Source organism: Talpa europaea, assembly GCF_964194135.1.
Source record: "Talpa europaea genome assembly, chromosome: 7".
Taxonomy (NCBI): Eukaryota; Metazoa; Chordata; class Mammalia; order Eulipotyphla; family Talpidae; genus Talpa; species Talpa europaea.
The window spans coordinates 106,366,971-106,391,481 of NC_140074.1; the positions used below are offsets into that span (position 1 = coordinate 106,366,971).

Here is a 24,511-nt window from a genome sequence, read left to right on the forward strand (position 1 = left end):
CCATTTATACTTTATTTCATTAAATCAGTGTCTGGGTTTTCTCCATTGTAAATTTGCTAGTTTTCATTTTGTGATTAGTAAATACCTTGTGATTATGGAAATTTCCTCTTTTTCACCTGTACTGAAGAGTTGTATGAAGAGGCTTCAGATTTGTAAGAGAGTTCCTCACTAGGTCTCCTTAAGTATGGTATTATTTAAAATACCTCATACCAAATAAATCCGTACCCGGAATAAGCTATGTTTCATTCATTACTGCTTTAATCTTGCTCTCAATGATGTGAAGTCATGCAATCTTAAAGAGCTTAAGGTTTGGAATCACAGATTGGGTCCACAATGCAACATGGCTTATTACTACCTCTGTGACTTGAGAGTCAAGCTCCTTGATGTCTTTGAGTTTCTTCCTCAGATAAATGAGAATAATATCCGTTTCATAGGGTTGTTTGTGATGGTTCAATGATCTCATATAATATATAAGTAACCAGAATTATTGATCTATGTGACACATAGTAGACACTAATAGGTAGCTACTAATAAACAATAATGAGGATAATATTTTGGTTAGTTTTGAACCCTGATGAAACTTAATTTTTGGATGGAGATTTTCTGCCATATTGGTACCGACAACTGCTAATCCATTCTTAGGTCAGAGCCAATTTAAAAACAGAAAAACATGTCTTCCCCTGTAAGTTCTCCCCAGAAAGTTGAACCATGGGCTCTATGGATTTATAGTTCATTCCAGCTCTTTCCTTCAGTGTGGACTGTCCACTTAAAGGCTAGTGAGATGATTCCAGAGCTCTTGATTCTGACAAGACTGGAGTGCCACCATGAGGTGAGCTTTGGTCCTGGGTATATTTACTTGAATTCTGTCCTGATTACAAGAATATTTGAGTAGTCAAGTTCATACTGCATTATACCTGAAAAATGCATTCTCTTGACTCTTGCTGGCAAAACACAATGTACAAAGGTATAAGAATTCAGATTCTTTAAGTACTTGACTTGAATTTCTAAGTACTAGAGTACTAGTGAATTTGAAATTGAAAACTTAGCCTCAGAGAAAGTGAGATTTTTGTCTACATGTGAATGGCTGCTGGGTAGCCAGTCAGCTGCTCCTCAAATTATATATTTTAATCAAGTCCTTGAAGCTGTAGTCCAGAAGTTTGTAGCTCCCTTTGCAAAGAAACAATAATTTCTCTTTTCAAATGACCATTAGAGACTCCACACTGTCATCCACAGAAATCTCAAACTCATAAACATAGCCCTCCAGTATTCCCCATTTCCTTGAATAGAGCCACACTCACCTGCTCAACTAAGTTTGAGATCTGGGAGTTGTCTTGGGTTTCTCCTGCTCCCTGTCTTCCAGCATCCAATCACTAAGGAAGTTTCATCAACTTAATGCCATTTAGATTTGTTCCTTTCTCCTCTTTTGTTACTGCCTTTTTACCTCACTGGACTACCACTGCAATATTCTTCTGATTTCCTTGATTCTAGACTTGCTTCCCTTCCATGTTGCTAGAGTGATCTTTTAAAATTAAAAACTGTTTATAGGATTGACTTTATATCCTTTAATGACTCTCAGTGCTACAAGATCAAATCCAAACTCTTTGTCCTGAAATCATCTGGCTCCTTATCTACCTGTCAAGGACCACCACTTGCTGTATCATTTCACTGTTGTTGAACCACTAGTAGACCCCCAAACACAACAAGCTGTTTTCATCAGTGCTTGTATTTGTTACTACTATTCCCTTTATTTAGAATACTTTCCTTGTCTAATTGTCATCATTCTTTTTTTTAAGGCTGTGCAAGTTTTTTCTCCTCTATAAACCTTCTCTAACTTTCCACAAAGCCCACCCTTTCCTGCCACCACAGAAAGACTACTCCTATAACTTATACTATCGTGCCTAGAGAATTTATTGTTCTGTCAAAACAACTTTCTATCCTTAGCAGACTTTAAGCTACTTGAGAGCAAAGTTTGTGTTGCATCAGTCTCTGCATCCCTAAACACTAGCCCGTGCCAAGCACATTGTAAAAACAAAATTCAACAAAATTTGTTGAATGATAAGCAGGAAGTGGAGATGAAAAAGATTTTAGGGCATGGAGTGATCACTTTGTTCATAACAAGTTATCCCAGAAGCTCCCACTGCAGTGTTGGACAGACTTTGTGTTCTCACTCTCCACGCTTGAGAAACCATGTGTGTCTACCACTCAGACCATACTGGTTTTTGGAGAAATTCCAGTTATACAAAACCGTGGTTCAATTTCCTCACCCCTTTTAGTGACGATACTTTCAAGTTGTTTTGTTTTGTATTTTTCCCAAGAGGAAATGGTCCCTTAGTGAGTCAGTTGGACATTGTCAAGGTAGAAAATGGTATAAGTCCAACCATTTCCATTTGACTTCACTTTTTCAATCAAAATTCACTACAAAGCACCAAGCAAAAACATAGGTCCTTTCCTAAATCCATAAGGCTGGCAGTATCAGGATCTTTGCCTACCTTATTTCACTTCATTAATTCAATAAGAATTGTTGGCCACTTATGAAAGAAACTATGATAGGCAAACATAATATGAAGATAAATGAGAGGCAAGTCAAACCATCAAAATTTCAGTCTGGTATGGAACCATACTCAAATGCAACAGGAAAAGAGCTAAAATAGAGATACTTGTAAAGTGGCATAAGAACTCAAAGAAAGAAGGTGGATGTATCATGAAGGGAAGGTTTGGGGTAAACTTCAGAGGAAAGGACATATTAACAGAGTTTTAAAAAATATAAGGAGTTTTATAGGAAGGAAAAAGAGAGAGGACACTCCAAGAAAAAAAGAAAAATATAATGACACAGAATTGAGGCTACTTGAGGGGAAAGGAGTGGGTTAGAAACAAAGGAGGGAGAGGCCCAATGGTATGGTAAGGGTGTATGGGCGCTTTTGTGGGGCTTGTGGTGTGGTGATTTACATCTGAGGAGGTGTGAGCCTATTCCCCTAAAGCATATATAGTATTGTAAACCAATAACTGTAAACCTCAATAAGAAAAAATGAACTGAAAAAGGAGAGAAAAATATGTACAGAGGTTCAGAGTTAGAAGATGCAAAGTTGAAATAAGATGTCAAAACTAAGGCTTAAATGGCATAAGTAACTTGTACAAGGTCACTCAGTTGGTAAGTAGTAAGACTGGAAGTTGAACCCAAGTTGAAATTATTTATAGGAGTGGGTCATATTTCTTGAAAGTGTTGAGAATCACTTCTTGGCCAAGTTATAGGAATTTAATCTCAGCATTCAATAAACAAAGGGACATCCTGAGAGATGTTTAAGCAGAAAAGCAACATGGCCTCACTTAGGCTTTAGAAAGACAGTTTTGGCAGTAATTTTTAATTCCAACTGCAATTAAAATCACTGGAAAAACTTTCAAAAATTACAACTCAGGAAGCTACTTAGGAACAATTAAATAAGAATTTCTGGAGGTGGGGCCTCCCCGGTGGCGCAGCGGTTGAGCGCTGGGTTGCGAAGATGCCCGCAGCCTCTGCAGCACCGAATCAATCCCCCGCTGCTCCCCGGCCACCGGAGGAGGGTCCCACATGGCATGCAGACCTCTCCTGTCGCCCGCTGCTCCCCTCAGCAGTGTACTTCAGTCTGCCTTCTCTGCTCCCCGCTCTGGCTCTGGTGAATTCTCTCACCCTCCCGCGCTTCTGACTGTACCCAGTGCTTGTATAAATAAATAAAAATAAATCTTTAAAAAAAAAAAAGAATTTCTGGAGGTGGGCCCTATTTTTCTTTGTCTTGTTTTTCAAGTTCTTCAGGGAATTTTAATGCACCATCAGGGTAAAGAATTACTGCTATAGGAGAATAGACTGAAAGATGAAAAAGAACAGTTATTAAGCAGATTATATTAGCTTTATGTATAATATAGACTATACTATAATCTACAGGCAATGAGTCCCTAGTTAAAGTTGCCAAGTTTCTTGGAAACTATGACTCTAAGCCAAATGACATAAGGAAACCAGTTTTACCATAGGTTAGTGATATAAACAAGTCTTGAGTTCTTATGGCTTATTTCTGGTCACAGAAACATCACCAAACTTCTAAATAAAGACCCAAAACACTTCAACTGTTAAATAATAATTTGTATGCATTCATTCATTTATTTTCCATCCCGCCTATTATAGTTCAGGGTGGAGGGTGGTTTATCCTAGCAGCTCAGGCTGCAAGGTGGGAGCCAACCCTGCACAGGAAGTCATTCCATCAGAGGGCGTGCACGCACTAAATCTAAAAAAAAAGATTATAACAAAATGGCCCCCTCACCCCCACCCCGGTGGCGCAGCGATTAAGCGCTGAGCTGCAAAGCTGCCCGCAGCCTCTGCAGCATGGGTGGTTCTATCCCTAGACATGGGTGTGGGTCCCACATGGTGGGCAGACCTCTCTTGCTGCACCTGCTGCTCCCCTCAGCAGTGTATTTCGTCAGTCTGCCTGTTCTGTTCTCCGCTCTGGCTATGGTGAATTCTCTCACCCTCCCGCGCTTCTGACAGTACCCAGTGCTTGTATAAATAAATAAATAAATCTAAAAAAAATTATAACAAAATGAAACTGAATGAAATGGTTATTCAAGGACCATATGTTAGGATTATAATCCTGGCATATCTCAAGCATTTTGAGCCCCATACAATGAGTGATTGTATTACCCACAGCCTTCAAAGTAGATATTATAATCCTATACTCTCTTTTTCACTAATGAGTAAGAGGCAGATCAGGAAAATAACCCATCCAAGATCAACAAATTATTAGCTGATACAATTGCATTCAAGTATCTTTCTGACCCCTCAAATTCATGTTCTTTCTACTATACACCACTGACTGTGAGCCTCATTTAATCCTCAGACAAACCCTAAAGTAGGTATCATGGTCCTCCTCTTGAACAAATTAGTTCTAAAGAGGTTAATTTGACCTGATCACAGCTAATATGTGTGGAGGCTGGGAAGGATTTAAAATCAGAGCTATTTAAGTTACAAGTACATGCTTAAACACGATTTAAACTCTAACTGCATGCTTACAAAAGAAAATATATGACATATGTAACACTCAATACAATTCTTCCCTCTGAAAGAAGGGAAGAAAGTTCAATTATTAATATAATGCACAGTATTTGTCTTCATAGAAAGAGCCATGCCCAGATCTTAGAAAGACTGCCTCCTTTTAGCTCAAAAATGACTTCATCTGAATGAACCTGACTAGTAGACTTAAAAGTAGTTACCCCTCTCTTTCTCCGTCAGTTACGCTGCTAACATTGTTCCACATCACTTTTTGCTTTTGTTAATTTGTTAACAATGTCTTCTGTGTCCCCCTAAAATGTAGGTTTTCTGAGCAGAGCAATCTTGTGGTGTTGTTCACTTAAGTAGTCCTAAAAATATAGAACAAGGTCTGACATGAGAATCTTCATAAATACTTTTAAAAATTTTTTATTTTATATATTTTTTACATCATTTTTCATTTTTGCACAATGTATGCATTTTCATCTTGGTTATATTCCCCATACAATTCCCACCCCCCTATTTTGACTCTAATCCCTCCTCCCCTCCCCCCCCAGTGTGTCTCTAGTTTATAGTTGCTTGTTAATTTTGATTTTTACTTTATTATAATTAGTCTTTTTCCTGGTCCCTTATTTAAGTTTTCTAGATTCCTGCTATGAGTGAGACCATCCGGTATTTTTTCTTTTTCTTTCTGGCATATTTCGCTGAGTTTGATCCCTTCCAGCTCCATCCATGTTGCTGCAAATTGCATGAGTTTATCTTTTTTGATTGCTGAGTAATATTCCCATAAATACTTTTTTACAGAGCACAATGAACGACACATTACAGAAAGAGGACACCGCCTACTCTCTCAGCCGCCCGGCTCCACCCCCTTACGTCACTTCCGCCCGCGGTCTCGCCTCCGGCTTCTGCGGAGTAACTTTTCTGCGCAGGCGCCATGGGACCGCGACGCTTTCTGGGTAAAAATGGATGCCCACGATCTGTTTCGCCGGCTCGGCGCGGGAGCCAAGTTCGATGTGAGGCGATTCTCAGCGGACGCAGCCCGATTCCAGGTGCTGTATGTTGGAGTAGAAGCCAGAGTAGCCCAGAAGGAGCAGGCGTCCGAGAGTGGGTGCGGGGGAGGTGGCATTCACAGACCCCGAGGCCTGCCTGAGGAGCATCTTCCCCCCTCTGATGTTCGTAAGACCCGCGCATCTACCCGGCCTGGTTCCTCCTGAATGAACGCTTTCCCATCCTTTTGTAGACCTTGTTGGGCACGGCACGGAAACGCTCCCCTCCCACACTCTTGTTTTTTAGATTATTCAAAGCACAGTTGGAATCGTTTCAAAAGTAACTTTGCCCCCTCACCCTCTCGAAACTGGGAAAAAGGAATCTTGAAAACAAAACCCTAAATGAAGAGAAGATTCTTTACTGTGGTACCCCCTGGTCTGGCTCGGCATGCTTGTAGCTCGAGTGGGTGAGGTTCTTATTCCTGCAACCTACCACGTGTTAAGTAACCAATGAGGATTACTGATCTGAATGATCAGATGGGAGAAATCAGTTGGGGCACAGTTGTGGAAAATCTTAAATGTGAACCTTACTATCGGGACTAGGGAGTCTGTGTGTGTTTCTTCTTTCTCTTAATGGCAGTTAGTGTAGTTTAGAGTTTGAACTGTGGAGCTAGATTATTCGGGTCCAAAGCGCTGGTCAGCCAGTTACTGGTTTTTAAGAACTTGGTAAAGTTACTTAGCCCGCCTCGGTTTTCTCATCTGTAATACTGCTGTTTGCGGCCTAGAGTTGTTGAAGGATGAAATAATTTGATAGGTAATAAACATGCTTAGAAATCTGCCTGACAGCCTTATAAGTATTAAACTGATAAGCATACCTAAGTGTTAGTTTTGTTGTTGTTACTGTATGTTTTATGAGATGAAGAAGGGTCTATTCTTGAATTCCATTTGCTCAGATACTCTGGTTAGGTCAACAAATATATGGGAAAGGGTAAGAAAGATGTGCCCATGTTTTTACTGTCAATACTGCTTGTGTGAAAGCAATGTCGGCCTGTCAGTAGATTTAATCTAAAAATTTTGGGGTTTTAGGTAGGAAAAAGAAAGTATGATTATGATTCTTCAGAGGTGCTTCAGGGACTGGACTTTTTTGGAACCAAGAACTCCGTCCCAGGTGAGACTGGAGCATCAGGAACTAATGAGGAATTCCATGGTGAAGAGAAAAAAGAAGAGTGCCTAGCTGAAAGGAAGAGAGAACAGAGGAAAAAGAGGAAAAAGATGACTTCAGGTTAGTGCTTGATTTCTGTTTTTTCTCTTTATTAAATTTTTTCAGTTACAAAATAATAAAAACGCAGGGTTACATGTCAGAAAGTACCAGGCATTTGTCAATTGATAGCAGTCAGGTCATTTTTTCCCAGGTATTAGTTATTACAGAGACTGCTACAGTATGGATACATGTCTTTAGGTACAGGTGCTGTTATTTCTGTAATTTGTACGCCAAAAGTGGAATCACTGGATGAGAAAACATCCACATTCTTTGAACACAGACTGAAAAAGTGCTTCCCATACCCTCATCAGTGCTGAAAACTATTAGTGCTAAATTTTTTGATGATTTAATGAATGAAACTAGATTTTGTTTATATTATCTTGATGTTGAGCCTCTCTTAATGTGCTCTACTGGGTATTTACTTTTCAAATTTTGTGAATTGTCTGGTCTTACTCTTGCCTATTTCTTTTTTAAGGTTTATTTATTTTTGCATACAAGAGCTGGGGTACAGGCCAGAGGTGCACGGGTGAGAGGATTCACCAGAGACAGAGCAGGGAGCAGAACAGTCAGATCTATTGAAACACACTGCTGAGGGGAGCAGCGGGCAAGTCAGGAGAGGTCTGCTGCACCATGTGGGTTGCTTCCTGGCTGGCCAGGGATCGAACTCATGCTGCAGAGGCTGCGATAGCTTCACGGTGCTGTGCTTAACCCCTTTGACACCAGGGAGGCCCTTGCCTATTTTTGACAAGGTATTTCCTTTTGTGCTATAGGAATATTTGTCTTCTTTTTAATTGTATCTGTTTACTTTCCTAGTCATTTAGCTTTTTTTAATAAAGCAAATGCACACGGTATTTAAAAGTGGCACAATGGTGAAAAGTAAATTCTCTTCCCACTCTTTTATCTCTTGTCCCCTTCTTCAAAGGCAACTAACTGCTATTAATCAATTAAAATATTTTTGTAGAGATATTCTATTCATATGTATTTATACCACCCTTAGAAAAGATGAATGATGATAAACTTATATGCTATCCTGTTTTGTTCTATTAATGCCAACTGTCTCATAAAAAGAACATAATTTTTTAAAAATCATTTGTATTTTCATATGTATATATTTGGGTCTATATCTCGGTTCAGTGCTATTTCATTGTTTTATATTTTTGTATCCTACACCAAAACCAGCTTATTTTAATTACATTGGCTTTATAATATCTATTGCATCATAAAATCTGATAGAGTGATGTGACATGCCATGTTTACAGAGTTAGACAAGGAATATTTTCTGCCTAAATTCCAGCAGGCTATTTTTTTTTTTTTAAAGAAATTGACAAAGGTCATATAACCAAAGCAATTTTTTAAAAGATGAACAGAGTTTAAGGACTTACACTATCTGATTTAAAGATTTACTAAAAACTATAGTAATCAAGATATTTTGAGCTTTTAAAAACTATATATAAATGGATCAGTGGAACAGAATAGTGTGTCATAGATCCATACATAAATGGTCAATTAATTTTCTACAAAGGTGCCAAATGGATTATTCGACAAATTATGCTAAGTCCATTAGGAAAAAAATGAAAGTCATCCCTTAACTCCATAAATAAGAATTAACTTAATATGACTCATAGACTGAAATGTAAAATCTAAAACTAAAACTTCTAGAAGAAAACATAGGGGAAAAAATCTTTGCAACTTGTATTAACTGGAGTTAATCAAAATTGAAACTCTTAGCTCTTTGAAAAATAGCATTAAGAAAATAAATGGGCAAGCTACAGACACAGAAAAAAATACTTGGCAACACATATATCAGACAAGGAACTGGTATACACTTTACCCCTCCCCCCCCAAAAAAAAATACACACACACAGCAGTAAGCATACAATAGATATTTCACATCATTAGTCACCTGGTATGTTACAACCACAACACAGTGCTACTACATGCCCATTAGAATGACTAAAATTTATAAGATTAACCATGCCTATTGTATGAATGTACAGAAATAAGTTCTCATACACTATTAATAAAATGGTACAAAACCCTGATTAGGTTTGGGGACTTTTGAAAAAAGTTAACTTGCACTTACCATGTGACCCACCTATTCCACTCCTGGAATTTACTCAAGAGAAAGGAAAACCTGTGTCCTCACAGAATTTACATAAGTATTTGTAAATAACCAAAAACTGGAAATGACCCAGATGTCCTTTAAAAGGTGAAGGAAGAGAAATTGTATATCCATACAATGGAATGCTACCTATTAATAAGAACTGTTTATACATACTACAGTAAGAATGAAATCTCACAATCTAACTATCTTGAATAAGAGAAGCCAGACTAATATGTACTACGTGGTTCCTTTTATATAAAATTTGTGAAAGAAAAAAAAACCTAATCTATGCCTGAAAACATACTGGTTGTTGCCTAGTGATGGAGCAGTGCAATTCAAGATTTCACAAGGAAGTTTTGGGAAAGTGATGGAAATAAGATTAAATGTGGTGATTGTCTAACAGGTGTATACAATATCAAAGCTCCTCAAATTGTATTCTTTATATGTGATTTATTATATGTCAATTATGCCTCAGTGAAAAAAACTAAAATTCCAGTAGAAGTAGTTTTTGCTCATTAATTTTACAGATTTTTAGGTTATTCTTACATATTTGTTTTCCCCTATAAATTTTATAGTCAACTAGTCCAGTTATCAAAATAATCCTCTCATTACTTTTTATTGAACTAGTGTTATTTATAGCCTTACTGAGAATTACTATCTCACATGTTGAGAAGTCCTTAAGCATTGTGTTCATTCCTATTATAAGATGTTATAAGTAACATCTATTCATTCCTATTATGTTAAAAGTTGTTATGTTCCTATTATGTTAATTCCTATTATGTTAAAAGATGTTATAAGTAACATCTTTTTTTTCCCATCAAGTTTAATTTCTAGGTTGTTGTTTGGATATAGAAGAGATGGCTGCCTTGTTGAAACTTCCTACTGTCTCAGTAGTTTTCAGTAATTCCTTGTTGCTTTGAAGTATATAGTCATCAGCTACATTTTACGCAGTTGAAATACAAAAAGGAGAGAATGAGCTTCAGAGCTCTGAATTTACCATCTCAAAATGGGCCTCTCCTTTCCATTTTTAATACCTTCTATTGCTTTTTTAAAATCCATTTGCATAAATCAAAAAAGATAGAAACTTATACCATTAGCAGTAACATGGATGGAGCTGGAAGGGATTATGCTCAGTGAAATAAGTCAGAAGGGAAAAGAAAAACATTGAATGGTTTCACTTATAAGAGGAACATAGAGAAACCATACAAGGGATCACAAGAAAATAAAAATGAAAGTATCAGGCAAATTATAAATTGGAGACATTCAGCAGGGGCAAGGGAGGGGGAGGGAGAGGGATCAAAACAGGAGGGAAGAGCACAAGAGTCTTAGTGACAGTTCACAGATGTCTTGGTGATAGTAATTTTATGGGGACAACACCTGAGAGGAGAAATCAAACATGTACAAAAGTGAACAACGGGGTCCTCCCTGGTAGCACAAGGGGTTAAGTCTCAGCACTATCAAGCTATCAGCAGCCACTGCAGCATTAGTTCTATCCCCTGGAAAGGTGCTAAACCACATGGGGCAGTAGACCTCTCCTGTCTCTCCCAATGCTCCCCTCAGCAGTGTATTTTAGTAGATCCTCCTGTTCTGCTTCCCACACTGTCTCTGGTGTATCCTCTCACCCCCTGTACCTCTGGCCTACACGTGTATTTATGCATACTTCTTGTATGCATAAATAAATAAAAATAAATTTTTCCCAAAAAAGGAACAACTATGTAAAAATATATAAATAAAAATGAAAAAAATAATAAAATCTAGTTGCATAAGCTAGTATGCTTCTTTTTGTTTAGTGTCAAGATCAGGCCTGTTTGCTACACCTGTTTGCTACACTTAAAATCTTTCCATTTTTTTGGACCTCCCCGGTGGTGCAGCAGTTGAGCGCTGGGTTGCGAAGCTGCCCGCAGCCGCTGCAGCGCCAGTTCGATCCCTGGCTGCTGGGCGAGGGTCCCACATGGCACACAGACCTCTCCTGCCGTGCCCATTGCTCCCCTCAGCAGTATACTTCGGTCCTTCTGCCTGTTCTGCTCCCCGCTCTGGCTCTGGTGAATCCTCTCACGCTCCCGCGCTTCTGACTGTACCCAGTGCTTGTATAAATAAATAAATAAATAAATCTTTAAAAATAAAATAAAATCTTTCAATTTTTTTAAACATATTTTAGAAATTATTTCTCAAGAAGAAGGTTCTACTATACAATGGATATCATCTGTAGAAGCCAAAATTGAAGATAAAAAAGTTAAAAAAGAAAATAAACTAACTTCAGGAAAATTGGAGCATCTCAGAAAGGAAAAGGTTAGAAAATGGCTCAGCCCTCAGTTGATTTCCTGACCTCTGGTGACTTTTTCACTGTCTTTCAGTTATTTGGTGGGTTAAAGTGAATATGGTTTTGTGAAGGTAGAAGATTATTAAATTTTACTGTAGTGAAAACTGAAAGCAAAGTAGTTATTTGTGCTGTGGCTGAAAATTTTGAATTTTAAAATTCTCAAAAATATATGCATTGTGCTTGACCTCTTCAAGTTTCAATATTGAGTGTAGAATTGAGGTTTTAAAATTTCTTATCCCCTTTCATAAACATAAAATTTGATCCCTTTTTCCTGTTGTTGAGCTCACTGGTTTGTAAGAATGTCCTCTGACAGGGATTTGAGAGTTGGAATTCTTAAGAAAAGTATTTGTATAATGTGGGACTAGGGGGAGTAGAATACAGAGGAAACAACAAATATCCCAGTGTCATTTCTCCTTTACACCTTACGTGTTGCACTTGGAGAGACATGTTCAGCTCACTTCAGTAACTAGAGGTCAGGAGTTGCTGTCTCTGGATCATAGTATGGGGACACAAATCAGTACCAGTTGACTGTTTTTGGTACTCAGTTTTTTTTTTTTAATCATCCAAAAAATGGTGGATGGAATGCCTACCTTCTAAAATTTTATATAAGATTATAATTTTGGCAGTAACACATTAATATGAATACACATTATGTATGGTATTGACACATCAGTGTGAAGAAAGCATGAATAGATACAGCTTTCATTGTTCTGTCTTTTGTCTGTGAAAGGTCATGAAGTGTACTCAATATCTCTACCTATTAGGGCTTGGAATTTAACTAAAAAGTTTCCCATGCTGCTAAAGCCTACCTTAAAAACTGTTATAGTTGTTTTACAACATTTGTGTTATCTCCATGATGAGCGCTTTATATTTTACTTTTCAGATAAACTTCCTCCGGAATAAACATAAAATTCACATCCAAGGAACTGATCTTCCTGACCCAATTGCTACTTTTCAGCAACTTGACCAGGAATATAAAATCAATTCTAAACTGCTTCAGAATATTCTAGATGCAGGCTTTCAGATACCTACCCCAATCCAAATGCAAGCCATTCCAGTTATGCTCCATGTGAGTGTGAAGTGCTCTATTTATTTTCTCCTTGTCTTTGAAATCTTTCTAATTATTATTATTCCCTTACTTTTAAAGTCCCTCTCAAATGCCTTACTTTAATCACTATTTCTCACCCGAATTCTCTTTTAGGGTCGGGAACTTCTGGCTTCTGCTCCTACTGGATCTGGAAAGACTTTGGCTTTTAGCATTCCTATTTTAATGCAGCTGAAACAACCAACAAATAAAGGCTTTAGGGCCCTGATTATATCACCAACGCGAGAACTTGCCAATCAGGTAGGAGTTACACCTTTGGAAAAGGATGTGCTTGGTATTTGCTTCCAACTAATTTTCTTACTTGAAGGTGATAAAAGGGCCTCCCTGGTGGCACAGGCGGTTGAGCGCCGCACTGTGAAGCTGTCCACAGCCTCTGCAGCACAGGTTTGATCCCAGCCGGCTGTTGAGAATCCCACAGGGTGCAGCAGACCTCTCCTGTCTCGCCTGCTGCTCCCCTCAACAGTGTATTTCTTCAGTCTGCCTGTTCTGTTCCCTGCTCTGTTTCTGGTTAATCCTCTCACCCTCCCGCGCATCTGGCCTGTACCCCAATTCTTGCATAAAAATAAGTAAATCTTTAAAAAAAAAAAATCTAAAAAAAAATGAAGTTGATTAAAAAAGTTTCAGAAAGCATAAGGCCTTTGTCTTTAGTTATAGTCAGGAATTCTATACAGAGTACTTTGCTTTGTCTCAGTGCATATGGACAAGTCTTTAATCCTTTCTATACTGTTTTAAAATGTGTTTGTTTTTAATACTTTATACTTCTTTAGTAAATGCTCTTAGATCTTTAAAGCTGTAAAGCCATTATAATAATATACTCTAAAATTAATTTTTCTCATCTAGAAAAAAAGAAATGTCAGTTTTTGGTAAAGTATAGCTTTATCATGATCTGCTCCACACCTCCCAATGTACTTAATAGAGAATACATGCCAAGTGTGAAAAAGTTTTGCAGTAGTATTCTAAAAGCAATAGTTAGCTCACCTGAATGTACTGTTATAATGTCATATAAAACAAAAATGTATTTATTAGTATTTGCTAAAAGAATGAATACTGGGCCTCCCTGGTGGCACAAGGGGTTAAGCACTGCACTATGAAGCAATCTATAGCCTCTGCAGCACGAGTTTGATCCCTGGCCGGCCAGGGAGAAACCCACATGGTGCAGCAGACCTCTCCTGACTCGCCTGCTGTTCCCCTTAGAAGTGTACTTTGGTCAGTCTGCCTGTTCTGTTCCCCACTCTGTCTCTGGTGAATCCTCTCACACACACCCCACCCCCCGTCTCTGGCCTGTACCCCAGCTCTTGTATGCATAAATAAATAAATCTTTAAAAAAATAAAAGAATGAATACAATTTACTAAAAGAATGAATACAATCACATTAAGAAATAAAAATAAAATTAGAACAATAATAAATAGATTGGAAGACTTGGTTTTCTCTCTTAGAACTCGTTTACTGAATCTAAATGGGCATTGATTGCCCAAAAATAGATGACTGGATCAAGAAGATGTGGTACATATATACCATGGAATATTACTCAGCATTCAAAAAAGATAAACACATGCAATTTGCTGCAACATGGATGGCGCTGGAAGGGATCATGCTCAGCGAAATAAGCCAAAAAGAAAAAGAAAAATACCGGATGGTCTCACTCATAGCAGGAATCTAGAAAACTTAAATAAGGGACCAGGAAAATGAATAACTATAAGAAAGTGAAAATCAAAATCAACAAAAAACTATGAACCAGAGACACTTTTAGGGGGGCGGGGGCGGGATGGGAGGGATTGGGGTCAGAATGGGGGGCTGCAATTGTATGGGGAATATAACAATAAAATTTATTAAAAAAAAAAAAAAATAAATGGGCATTGATGTTCCAAAATGCTAAGATTCCAGGTTAATCTGTAGATTAATCTGGATATTCAGATATTCATGGCAATGGAGTAATTTGTTAATAATATAAAAGAGACTGCATCTTATCCAAGTGTAGTTCATGTTTTTATTCTTTTCCATTTTTAGATTCACCGAGAATTAGTAAAAATCTCTGAGGGAACAGGATTCAGGATACACATGATCCACAAAGCAGCAGTGGCAGCCAAGAAATTTGGACCTAAATCATCTAAGAAGTTTGGTAAGGGATTCATGTTTGAAATACAGACCATATAAGGGATCTGAAAATTACAAATATCTTAATTATCACTTAAGGGTTCTTAAAGTGTAGTTATGCAAATAGTTAGATTTTCACAGATGCTAAAGAAGATTCCCCTCCCCACTCTCACCCGGTAGGTACATAAATATAGCATATGCCAGTGGTTCTCAGCCTGAAGCAGTTTTGTCCCACACCCCTACTGCATCCTCCATCCCAGGGCATTTGAAAGTATTTGGAAACCTTTTTTAAGCCATCACAACTGGGGAGGGGTACTGCTGATCTGTAGTGGGAAGAGGGCAGGGATGCTATTCAGTATCCTACAGTGCGCTGTACCATCCACAACAACCAAGAGTGAGCTGGACCAAAATGTCAGTAGTGCTAAGGTTGAGAACTCCTACTTTATACTACTGATTTTTAATCTACCATGAACATACTCTGCAGTTAAGAATGGCTACATCCCTGACTTTATATCAGCCAGAGAACCTGCTTTTTTATCTGTCTTTTATCTTAAGCTCTGAGTAGAACTTTATTTAAAGACAAGATTGAAAAACAAACATGTTTGAAAATCAAATTGCTGGATTACAGTGTTCTTGCCTCTTAGAAACTGAGAAGATAAATGAAATATAATAAAGGGAGAGTAAGGATGTAGTGTTTTGTGCTGTGGTAGCTTAACCCTTTGCACTCCGCTGTCCCCTCTCAGGGGACATTGGTAGCCAATGTCCAGAATGGTTCGGAGTGCAAAGGGTTAAAAAAAATGTTTATTCGGGGCTCCCCGGTAGCGCAGTGGTTGAGCGCTGGGTTGCGAAGTTGCCCGCAGCCTCTGCAGCGCCAGTTCGATCCCCGGCTGCTCCCCGGCCACCGGAGGAGGGTCCCACATGGCACGCAGACTTCTCCTGCGGCTCGCTGCTCCCCTCAGCAGTGTACTTCGGTCCTTCTGCCTGCTCTGCTCCCCGCTCTGGCTCTGGTGAATTCTCTCACCCTCCCATGCTTCTGACTGTATCCAGTGCTTGCATAAATAAATAAATAAATCTTAAAAAAAAAAAAAAAAAAACTGTTGAAAAAAAAATGTTTATTCGCTTAATAAGGAAGAACTTTTGTGTTGTTGGATGTAGTGATTATGACCATTCTCCTCTCCCAACTTCAGATTATTACCTGACATGCAGGAGGATTGATTCTCTAGTATAAGAGGGATGATTCTGCCTTTTGCTATTTTTACCATTTCTTTTTCTTATAGATATTCTTGTGACTACTCCAAATCGACTAATCTACTTATTAAAGCAAGATCCTCCGGGAATAGACTTAACAAGGTACAAATGATATTTTAGTATCTCTTATATTGTTTTTCATTTTAGTTAATTATAATTTGAACTCAGTTGTTTGTATTATTGCCCTTTGGATCTTTCTTACAACTTTCAGTCAGTTTGACATGCTAAAGTCACAGAAAAGTAACTCACCCATGGTCTGGGAGAAAGTTACAGATTTTGCTAGGAAGGTAGCACAGAATTCCTCTAGATGTTTAGGCATCTTTTAGCAATGTTGATGGAGTTGTTAAGGTCAATGTGAAGCTCTGCTATTGCTAATGGAATCTCTTACCCTTGAGGCTAATGGAATAGAACATTTATGTTTATCTTGCTTTTACCTTTTTTCTGTTTATTTTTTCTGGTTTAAGTGGGTCTGAGAAGTAGCATCAAGGTTTGACAACTTTGTGTCCCCACAGTTCAATGAAGTGTTTTGGATCTTCCATTTCAGTCAATACCCACGAGTTGTTTTGTTATTTCTTAGTGTTGAATGGCTGGTAGTTGATGAATCAGACAAACTGTTTGAAGATGGCAAAACTGGGTTCAGAGACCAGCTGGCTTCCATTTTCCTAGCCTGCACATCCCACAAGGTCAAAAGAGCTATGTTCAGTGCAACTTTTGCATATGATGTTGAGCAGTGGTGCAAACTTAATCTGGACAATGTCATTACTGTATCTATTGGAGCAAGGTAATTGTTCTTACATATTATCCCCAGTTTTTCTTTTTAATTATGAGTTTTTTTCATGTATGTGTATAAAATATTTTTTGACTTGAGGAAATAGGTTGTTTGACACTGAAGAATATTTTAATGAAAGAAATGTATCCTTTAAAGTGATTAGAATAATCCAGAGGGAGATACTCATTTTGCCCTTTAATATTACTATCATCATGCTTTTAGTTAATTTTCCCATCCACAGTGCATGCTATGAGTTCTGTAGCCACCCAAAGGATTGAGTTTCTTAGATCCTAGGTAGAATCACAGGAAGAAGCTAATGTTACTGAGCTACTTGATTTATAATTCCTTTTAAAAAACAAGTTTTTGGGCCTCCCTGGTGGTGCAAAGGGTTAAAACGCAGCCTGTGAAGCTGTCCACAGCCTCTGTAGCACAAAGTCGATCCCTAGACGGCCAGGGAGCAACCCACATGGCACAGCATACCTCTCCTGGCTCACCCACTGCTCCCCTTAGCAGTGTACTTCGGTTGATCTGCCTGTTCTGTTCCCTGCTCTGTCTCTGGTGAATCCTCTCACCCCCGACTCCCTCCCAACACCTCTGGTCTGTACCCCAGCTCTCGTATGCATAAATAAAATAAATCTTTTAAAAATATGAAATAAAAAACAAATTTTCCAGAGCATCCTGGAATTGAGCTAAATGAATGCTCAATAAAAGAAAAGATTTTTAGGAAATTACAGTATTGCTATTTGATGGAATATTCTGCAACTCATGAAATAAGTGTGAAGACTATAGCTGTAAGAATAAGTGCTTGTAATAACGCGTTAAGTAAAAAAGTAAACAATTCCTTGCCTACTTTAAGATTTATTTATTTATTTATTTATTTATACAAGCACTGGGTACAGTCAGAAGAGCGGGAGGTGAGAGAATTCACCAGAGACAGCGGGGAACAGAACAGGCAGACTGACAAAATACACTCCTGAGGGAAGCAGCGGGCGGAATGAGAGGTCTGCACGCCATGTGGGACCCTCGCCAGTGACTGGGAATCGAACCAGCGCTGCACAGGCTGCAGGCAGCTTCGCACCCCAGCGCTCAACCACTGCGCCACCGGGGGAGGCCCTCCTTGCCTACTTTAAACTTAAAATTTCTCTGTATAAAAAGGAAATAGAACAAATTTGCCAGGCAAGAGACAACAGAATAAATGACACAGTATAACATACTGCAACACCTTATAGAATATTAATAAAGCCTTAAAATACCTCACCCCTAACTTCTGCCTATATAGCAGCCTTTGCTAATCATTTAAGAAAAAAGTTTCAGCCATATTGTAATAGCAACTTTAAAAATACTTTCAATATTTAACCTAACAATTTTAATTTCAGAATTTTTTATAGACATGAAAATATATGACTAGTATACAATAGAATGTCTATTCTAAAATAGAGCTTGGGCAGTTTTCATTTTTAAAATACCTTTTTCAAATTTTCTTGAGATAATTTAGAATAAAACATTTAAAATAACTTTTTCTTCAATTTAAAATATTAGTAATTCAATGGAAAAGTAAACTGTTAGAATGGGAGGACAACAAAAAGTAGCTCTTGCAAATGACAAAGTATGTTTTCTTTTCAGAAACTCTGCTGTAGAGACTGTAGAACAAGAACTTCTCTTTGTTGGGTCTGAGACAGGAAAACTTCTGGCTATGAGAGAACTTGTGAAAAAGGTATATTTGTGTTATATTCTTGAAATTTGATAAACTTCACCAAACTTTATATTACTGATGAGAGACTGAGCAGTATTCCTGCATAATATTTAATAACTGAGTGGTAAAATGTTAAGAAGCACATTGAGCCGATTGTCATCCCAAGTGGAGAGGCTTATCTCTTAGGATATGGTTAAGTTTTTGGTTCCCTGCTCAGGAATAGACCTACCTGATACCTGAAAGCATACCTTTTTCATAAATACATATGTACTCCTTTGCCCCCAACCCCCCCATCTATCTCTAGGTTTCTGATAGAACTAGTACATTGTAGAATATGTAGGACACTGAGTGGTGTTTTCTGTTTTTATCCCTTCAGTAAATACTGAGTCGAAATCATAGTTAAAAAATTTTCAGGGCAGGGGTTAATAAAAGAAATACAAATCCTAAATCCTCCTCCTGGAATTTAGTCTTTTTTAGAGGATGAAATCAGTACACTTGTGTAAGATAGTTTGTGACAAAGTGCCATAAAGTGCATTTTTTCCTGAAGCACCTAGACAGTCATAAAGGTACCATCAGGGTGAGTTGAATTGGTTAGGGAAGGTCATATAAAGCAAATGCTGCTACTCTGGACATTCATTTGTGGACTAAGGTGGAGAGCAAGAGTAATGATGAGTGGAGGAGCAGCAGAGTAAAGTCTAAGATGTGGGAGATAACACTGTGTTTGCCATGAAAGGCAAAGAATTCATGGTAAGAATTAAGATCAATTGTGTCCACTCGACATTTTTGAAGAATATAACCACATTAAAGGAAAATTCGTTAAACACTATGTAAGATGGATTGTAATGGAAAGAGACTAAAAATCAGGAAACCACTTAGCAGACTGCTGAACTAGACTGGTCAGAGATGATAAGAAAGAAAGAAATGAGGTACAGTCTTAGTGGTAAAGCACTAGTAGTTGGGGATTGAAAGGGAAAGGTGTTGCAAGTACTTTGTGACTACAGAAGAGGTTAAGAACATGGATGCTAGAGCCAACTACCTGGATTGGAAGTTGAGCTTTAAGCAAATTAACTTCCCATTTTCAGTTTCCTCATCTGTAAACTGGGAATAATAGTTTCTCAACATTATTTTAGTATTAATGAGTTCCTATAAATATAGCGCTTATAATAGTGCCTGGCAATCCAGAATAATAAATGCTTTATGTGTTTATTAATAATCTTTTTTTTTTCCCTCCCTACTCCTATTAATAGTCTTAGGGTATTATTTTACACCAAGAAATTTAAGATTTTTCACAGACACTGGAGATTATACACCAGGGATTTGTAATTATATGAATTTTGAGAGGTCTGTGAGCCCTCTAGAATTACACGTTAGTATTTTTATGTGTGTGGTTGCTGTTAGTTTCATCACTTACATTAGATTCTGAAAGTGTGTATGTATCAAAATCAAAATATTAATCATAGTGTAGACAGTTGATAATTCAGGAAGCTGGTTTGGGAGCAGGGCACGTTGATAAGATTGTAAAAATCATCTGCTTAGGACTACGGTAGCTGATAACTGAAATTTTATTTAATAAGATTAAGATTATGTTGATAGAACTGAGAACAAAGGACTAAGATGAGGTGGGGGAGGGTCCACAATTAGGATAAACAATGAATTAAAAAGACAATTATTGCATCTTAGAATAAAAAAATTCTGAGGCACCAAACCCAAAAGGTGATAGTTGTAAGGAGTGAGCATCTATCATTGGAGAAAGGAAAAGGAGGTGGGATTAATTAGTCTAGATTAGCAGAATTAGCAAAATGGAAATTACAGTTCAAGTTGAGTAGAGAATGGATAGTGAGGAAGATGGAAGCAGATTGAGACCCCAGGGTCTAAGAAATTTGGCAATGGAAAGCACACTAAATTGAATTGGCTTTTTAATGAGCTAAAATCATGAAATGTTGATTGTATTCTTGATTATAGATTATGTGTGTTGATATTTTTGCCTTCTTTCTTTCAGGGTTTCACTCCACCTGTTCTTGTTTTTGTTCAGTCCATTGAAAGAGCTAAAGAACTTTTTCGTGAGCTTATATACGAAGGTATTAATGTAGATGTTATTCATGCAGACAGAACACAGCAACAGGTAAGGTCAAATGTAGCATTTCAAAATAATACCTAGACTGAAAAATAGTAGTATTAAATTTATGAAATACTTGTTTTCCATTCTTAGAGTGGTACTAAAACATTTATGTTCTTTTAACCAGAGAGACAATACAGTCCACAGCTTCAGAGCAGGAAAAATCTGGGTTCTTATTTGCACAGCATTGCTAGCCAGAGGGATTGATTTTAAAGGCGTTAACTTGGTGATCAACTATGATTTTCCAACCAGCTCAGTGGAATATATCCACCGGATAGGTAAGTTGTCTCTCCTCTCTCCCTTCCCACTAGGCTCCCACTTGTTGTAATAGCCCCTCTAACTGTTCCTTTCAATGATGCTCAGGTTTTAGTGCTGTGAAAAATCCAGTGACTTTTATATGTGAATCTTGTTTTTTATGATCTGGTTTCTCTTAGGTAGAACTGGAAGAGCAGGGCATAAAGGAAAAGCTGTTACATTTTTCACTGAAGATGATAAACCATTATTAAGAAGGTAAATTAGGAAAAACAACTTGATTTTAAGCTAGCAAAAATTGCTTTATTCTTATACGTATACACAATTAACAGAAAATGAGAACAGGAAAAATGACCAGAGGGCCTTTGTTTTTGCCTTTTCATTATTAGAAATACTCATAATGGTATGTTTATTATTTTACTTCAGACTCATAAGATTCTCTCAATAGCTGTTAGTATTACTCACAGTGTAAGAATAAGGTGTCTGGATTAGCGAATACTTTAAAGTTAACTCCTGAGTCTCTTCGGTTCATTCAGAATTCTCTCTTATCCTGGTGTATCCTTCCCATTATTTTTAGGACAGATACAGTTTTATATTTAATCCTAGGAAAAATTATTAGTAATACACTCCACTGTTAACTCACTCGTAGCCCTTGAGCAATCTGATATATTTTCAGTCTTAATTTAACCTATCATCATAGATTTTCATTTAGAAACTTGAGTTTCCTGCATTTTGACTGTCTACAGTAGGCTTTTAGCCTTAAGATAATTGACAGTGCTTCATATTTCTAATAGATGAAATTGAGTTATGACTGAAGATAGTTTGTTCTTAGTTCTGTTTATCAGTTTTGGTAAAGATTTTGACCTTTTCCTTCTGAGCCATGGCTTTGTCAGCCTTGGTTTCACCTTGAGTGACTTTCATAGGTGTAGGGAAACATATTCCAAACGTTTATATTCCTATAAAGGTGTGCTCACTAACTCAAGCATATGAGTAGGATGACCCTCAGATCAGTGTAGCTGCACCTTTTCCATCTGGGAAACAGGGTTAATGTCACTGTGAGAATTAAAAGGTTTAAGACCATGCCAAGCCCATAGTATTAAGCTTAAAATATTTATTTAAGCTTGAATCTGCTAGGAAAAATTACTAGTAACACACACATCCAAGATTGGTTCAGTAACTTTTGCGTTACTCATTAATGTTGAGTAGAAATAACTACTGTCTAAAATTATTCATCAGTGCAGATGCTGGTGTAGGTGATTGTATCTGATGATAATTGATAATATATCAGAACACTACTGGATTACATTCTTGTTTGAATGACTTTAGCTTCTCTTACATTGTGTTGTCTTTAAGTACATACATATCAGTTTGACAAGATACAAATTTATGCTTATGGGCACCTTTTTCCAGCGTTGCCAATGTTATACAACAGGCCGGATGTCCAGTACCAGAATACATCAAAGGTTTTCAAAAACTACTAAGGTACAATCTTGAATTTACCTAAAGTTTTTCTCTTTGCTTAGACATTCTTGCTCTCACATTCTTACACATTATAGTTCTAATATGACTATTTTCCTTTTAAATATTTGTGTATATTCTTTCCTTGTCACTTTCTTCATCCTTGAAATTGTAAGTATTCAGATTTTTAAGTGTTCATTGATTAGTAAAATGCTTAGAATTTATTTTAGTTTATAAAACTGATAAAAGAAACAAAAACCAAAAAAGAATTGATTAGCGAAAATCGAACTCTAATGCTTGTTGGCACAGGATATATGGTTGACATAGGAAATATTTTAATCATAGTCCTTTTTGAAAAACTGATTCAATTTATTATCTGGGTTACCTCTCTAAATGCTATCAGGTAATTTGTTACATTAAAGTGGACAAAGTGTCGCTGGAAACCAAAAGTGTATTAAAAAATGAATTTTGTGATCAAGGATCAAACTAGTTTGAATTCTTTTAAATTAAGTGACAGTTCTTATTTTGTCATTTTTAGCAAACAAAAGAAAAAGATGATTAAGAAGCCATTGGAAAGGGAGAGCATTAGTACAACACCAAAATATTTCTTAGAAAAAGCTAAGGATAAAAGGTAAGTATATAGTAAGAAATGTCACTGCTTGATTCTGTCATATTGTTATAGTAGGCATTATTTTTCCTTAAGATAAAATTTTCTAAGTAGAATTAACAGGTCAATAGTCCAATATGGAATGTAATAAAAGTAGGGCCTCCCCAGTGGCGCAGCAGGTTGAGCGTTGTGCTGTGAAGCTGTCAGCAGCTTCTGCAGCGCGGGTTTGATTCCCAGCCAGCCAGGAAGAAACCCACATGGCGCGGCAGACCGCTCTTGTTGCGCCTGCTGCTCCCTTCAGCAGTGTCTTTAGTCTGTCTCCCTGTTCTGCTCCCCACTCTGTCTCTGGTGAATTCTCTCACCCTCCCACACCTCTGACTGTACCCCAGTTCTTATATAAATAATCTTTAAAAAAAAAAAGAATTTAATAAAACTAATATATCTTAGGGCCTCCCCTGGTGGCGCAGCAGTTGGGCGCTGGGCTGCGAGGCTGCCCGCAGCCTCTGCAGCGCCAGTTTGTTCCCCGGCCGCTGGCAAGGGTCCCACAAAAAAAAAAAAAAAAAAAAAGTAATATATCTTAGGTTGCCTATGAATTGGAAACTTGATGATTTGATCAACTTGATGGAATTTTTCTGTATCTGTATATGATGATCTGGTTTTTCCCATCTGTGAAAATACAAGTTCAATTCACCATGAATTAGAATTACACTGCCCCTCAGCAATACATGGCCTACATTAGGACATAATTATTTCCCCTCCACTACACTAGGTTCATCTTGTAGTGCCTGAACTGAGGTCCATGTGGCAACAGGATGCACAATTCTTGGACTTTGGACAAAGCACTTCCCAATAATTATGTAAATGATACATAATTTGAGTAAATGACACAAAATGAGTGGCTCTGCCACTTAGGGTAGGTTGAAGATTAAATGACTTAATGTATATCTGAGAACTTTGTATAGCTATAACATATTGCAAACATTATTTTCTCAAAATGTTTTTTCCTTTTCCTGTATTAACATTTAGTTGACGGCATTCATTTACCAAACTCTAAAATCAGACTCTCAAGAGTTCATGTCAAATTTCTGTTACTAGTATATAGTGATTAACAAGTCACTTAACCACTCTACCTCATTTTCCTCATCTGTAAAATGAGGATAATAGAATCTTCTTTATAAATTAGGGAAATTACCCAAAGCACTTACAATAATATCTAGCACTTCATATTAATCAATATGAAGTTATTATTAGATCAGGATCAGAAACTGTCCTTTATACCATGTTATAGTGTCATTTGTTGTGATTTTTTTTCATTACTAAGGTGATTATTTTCTAAAGGACATAGACTATGTCTAATGCATCTTTGTGTTTCTAGACTGCATATATGTTATTATACAGTAGGTTTCACTAATATTAAACTGGTCGTTTTGGAAAGTATGTACATGTATTAATTTATTTTTAAAGTTTTTTTTTTTTTAATTAT

At 37.4% G+C, this 24,511-nt stretch overlaps 1 protein-coding gene across 1 annotated transcript; it reads left to right on the forward strand.

The window, feature by feature from the left end:
- Nucleotides 1-5,972: 5,972 nt before the first annotated feature.
- DDX52 (DExD-box helicase 52) lies at nucleotides 5,973-23,056 on the forward strand (the record flags this gene model as incomplete). The annotated part of the gene is made up of 14 exons (XM_084236183.1): nucleotides 5,973-6,063; nucleotides 7,087-7,282; nucleotides 11,524-11,654; nucleotides 12,569-12,754; nucleotides 12,887-13,030; nucleotides 14,799-14,910; nucleotides 16,163-16,235; nucleotides 16,711-16,914; nucleotides 18,526-18,616; nucleotides 20,595-20,717; nucleotides 20,839-20,989; nucleotides 21,146-21,221; nucleotides 22,374-22,445; nucleotides 22,960-23,056. Exons 1-14 carry the CDS (start codon nucleotides 5,977-5,979, stop codon nucleotides 23,054-23,056), a joined length of 1,743 nt encoding a protein of 580 aa, XP_084092309.1. The 5' UTR covers nucleotides 5,973-5,976.
- Nucleotides 23,057-24,511: the final 1,455 nt, after the last annotated feature.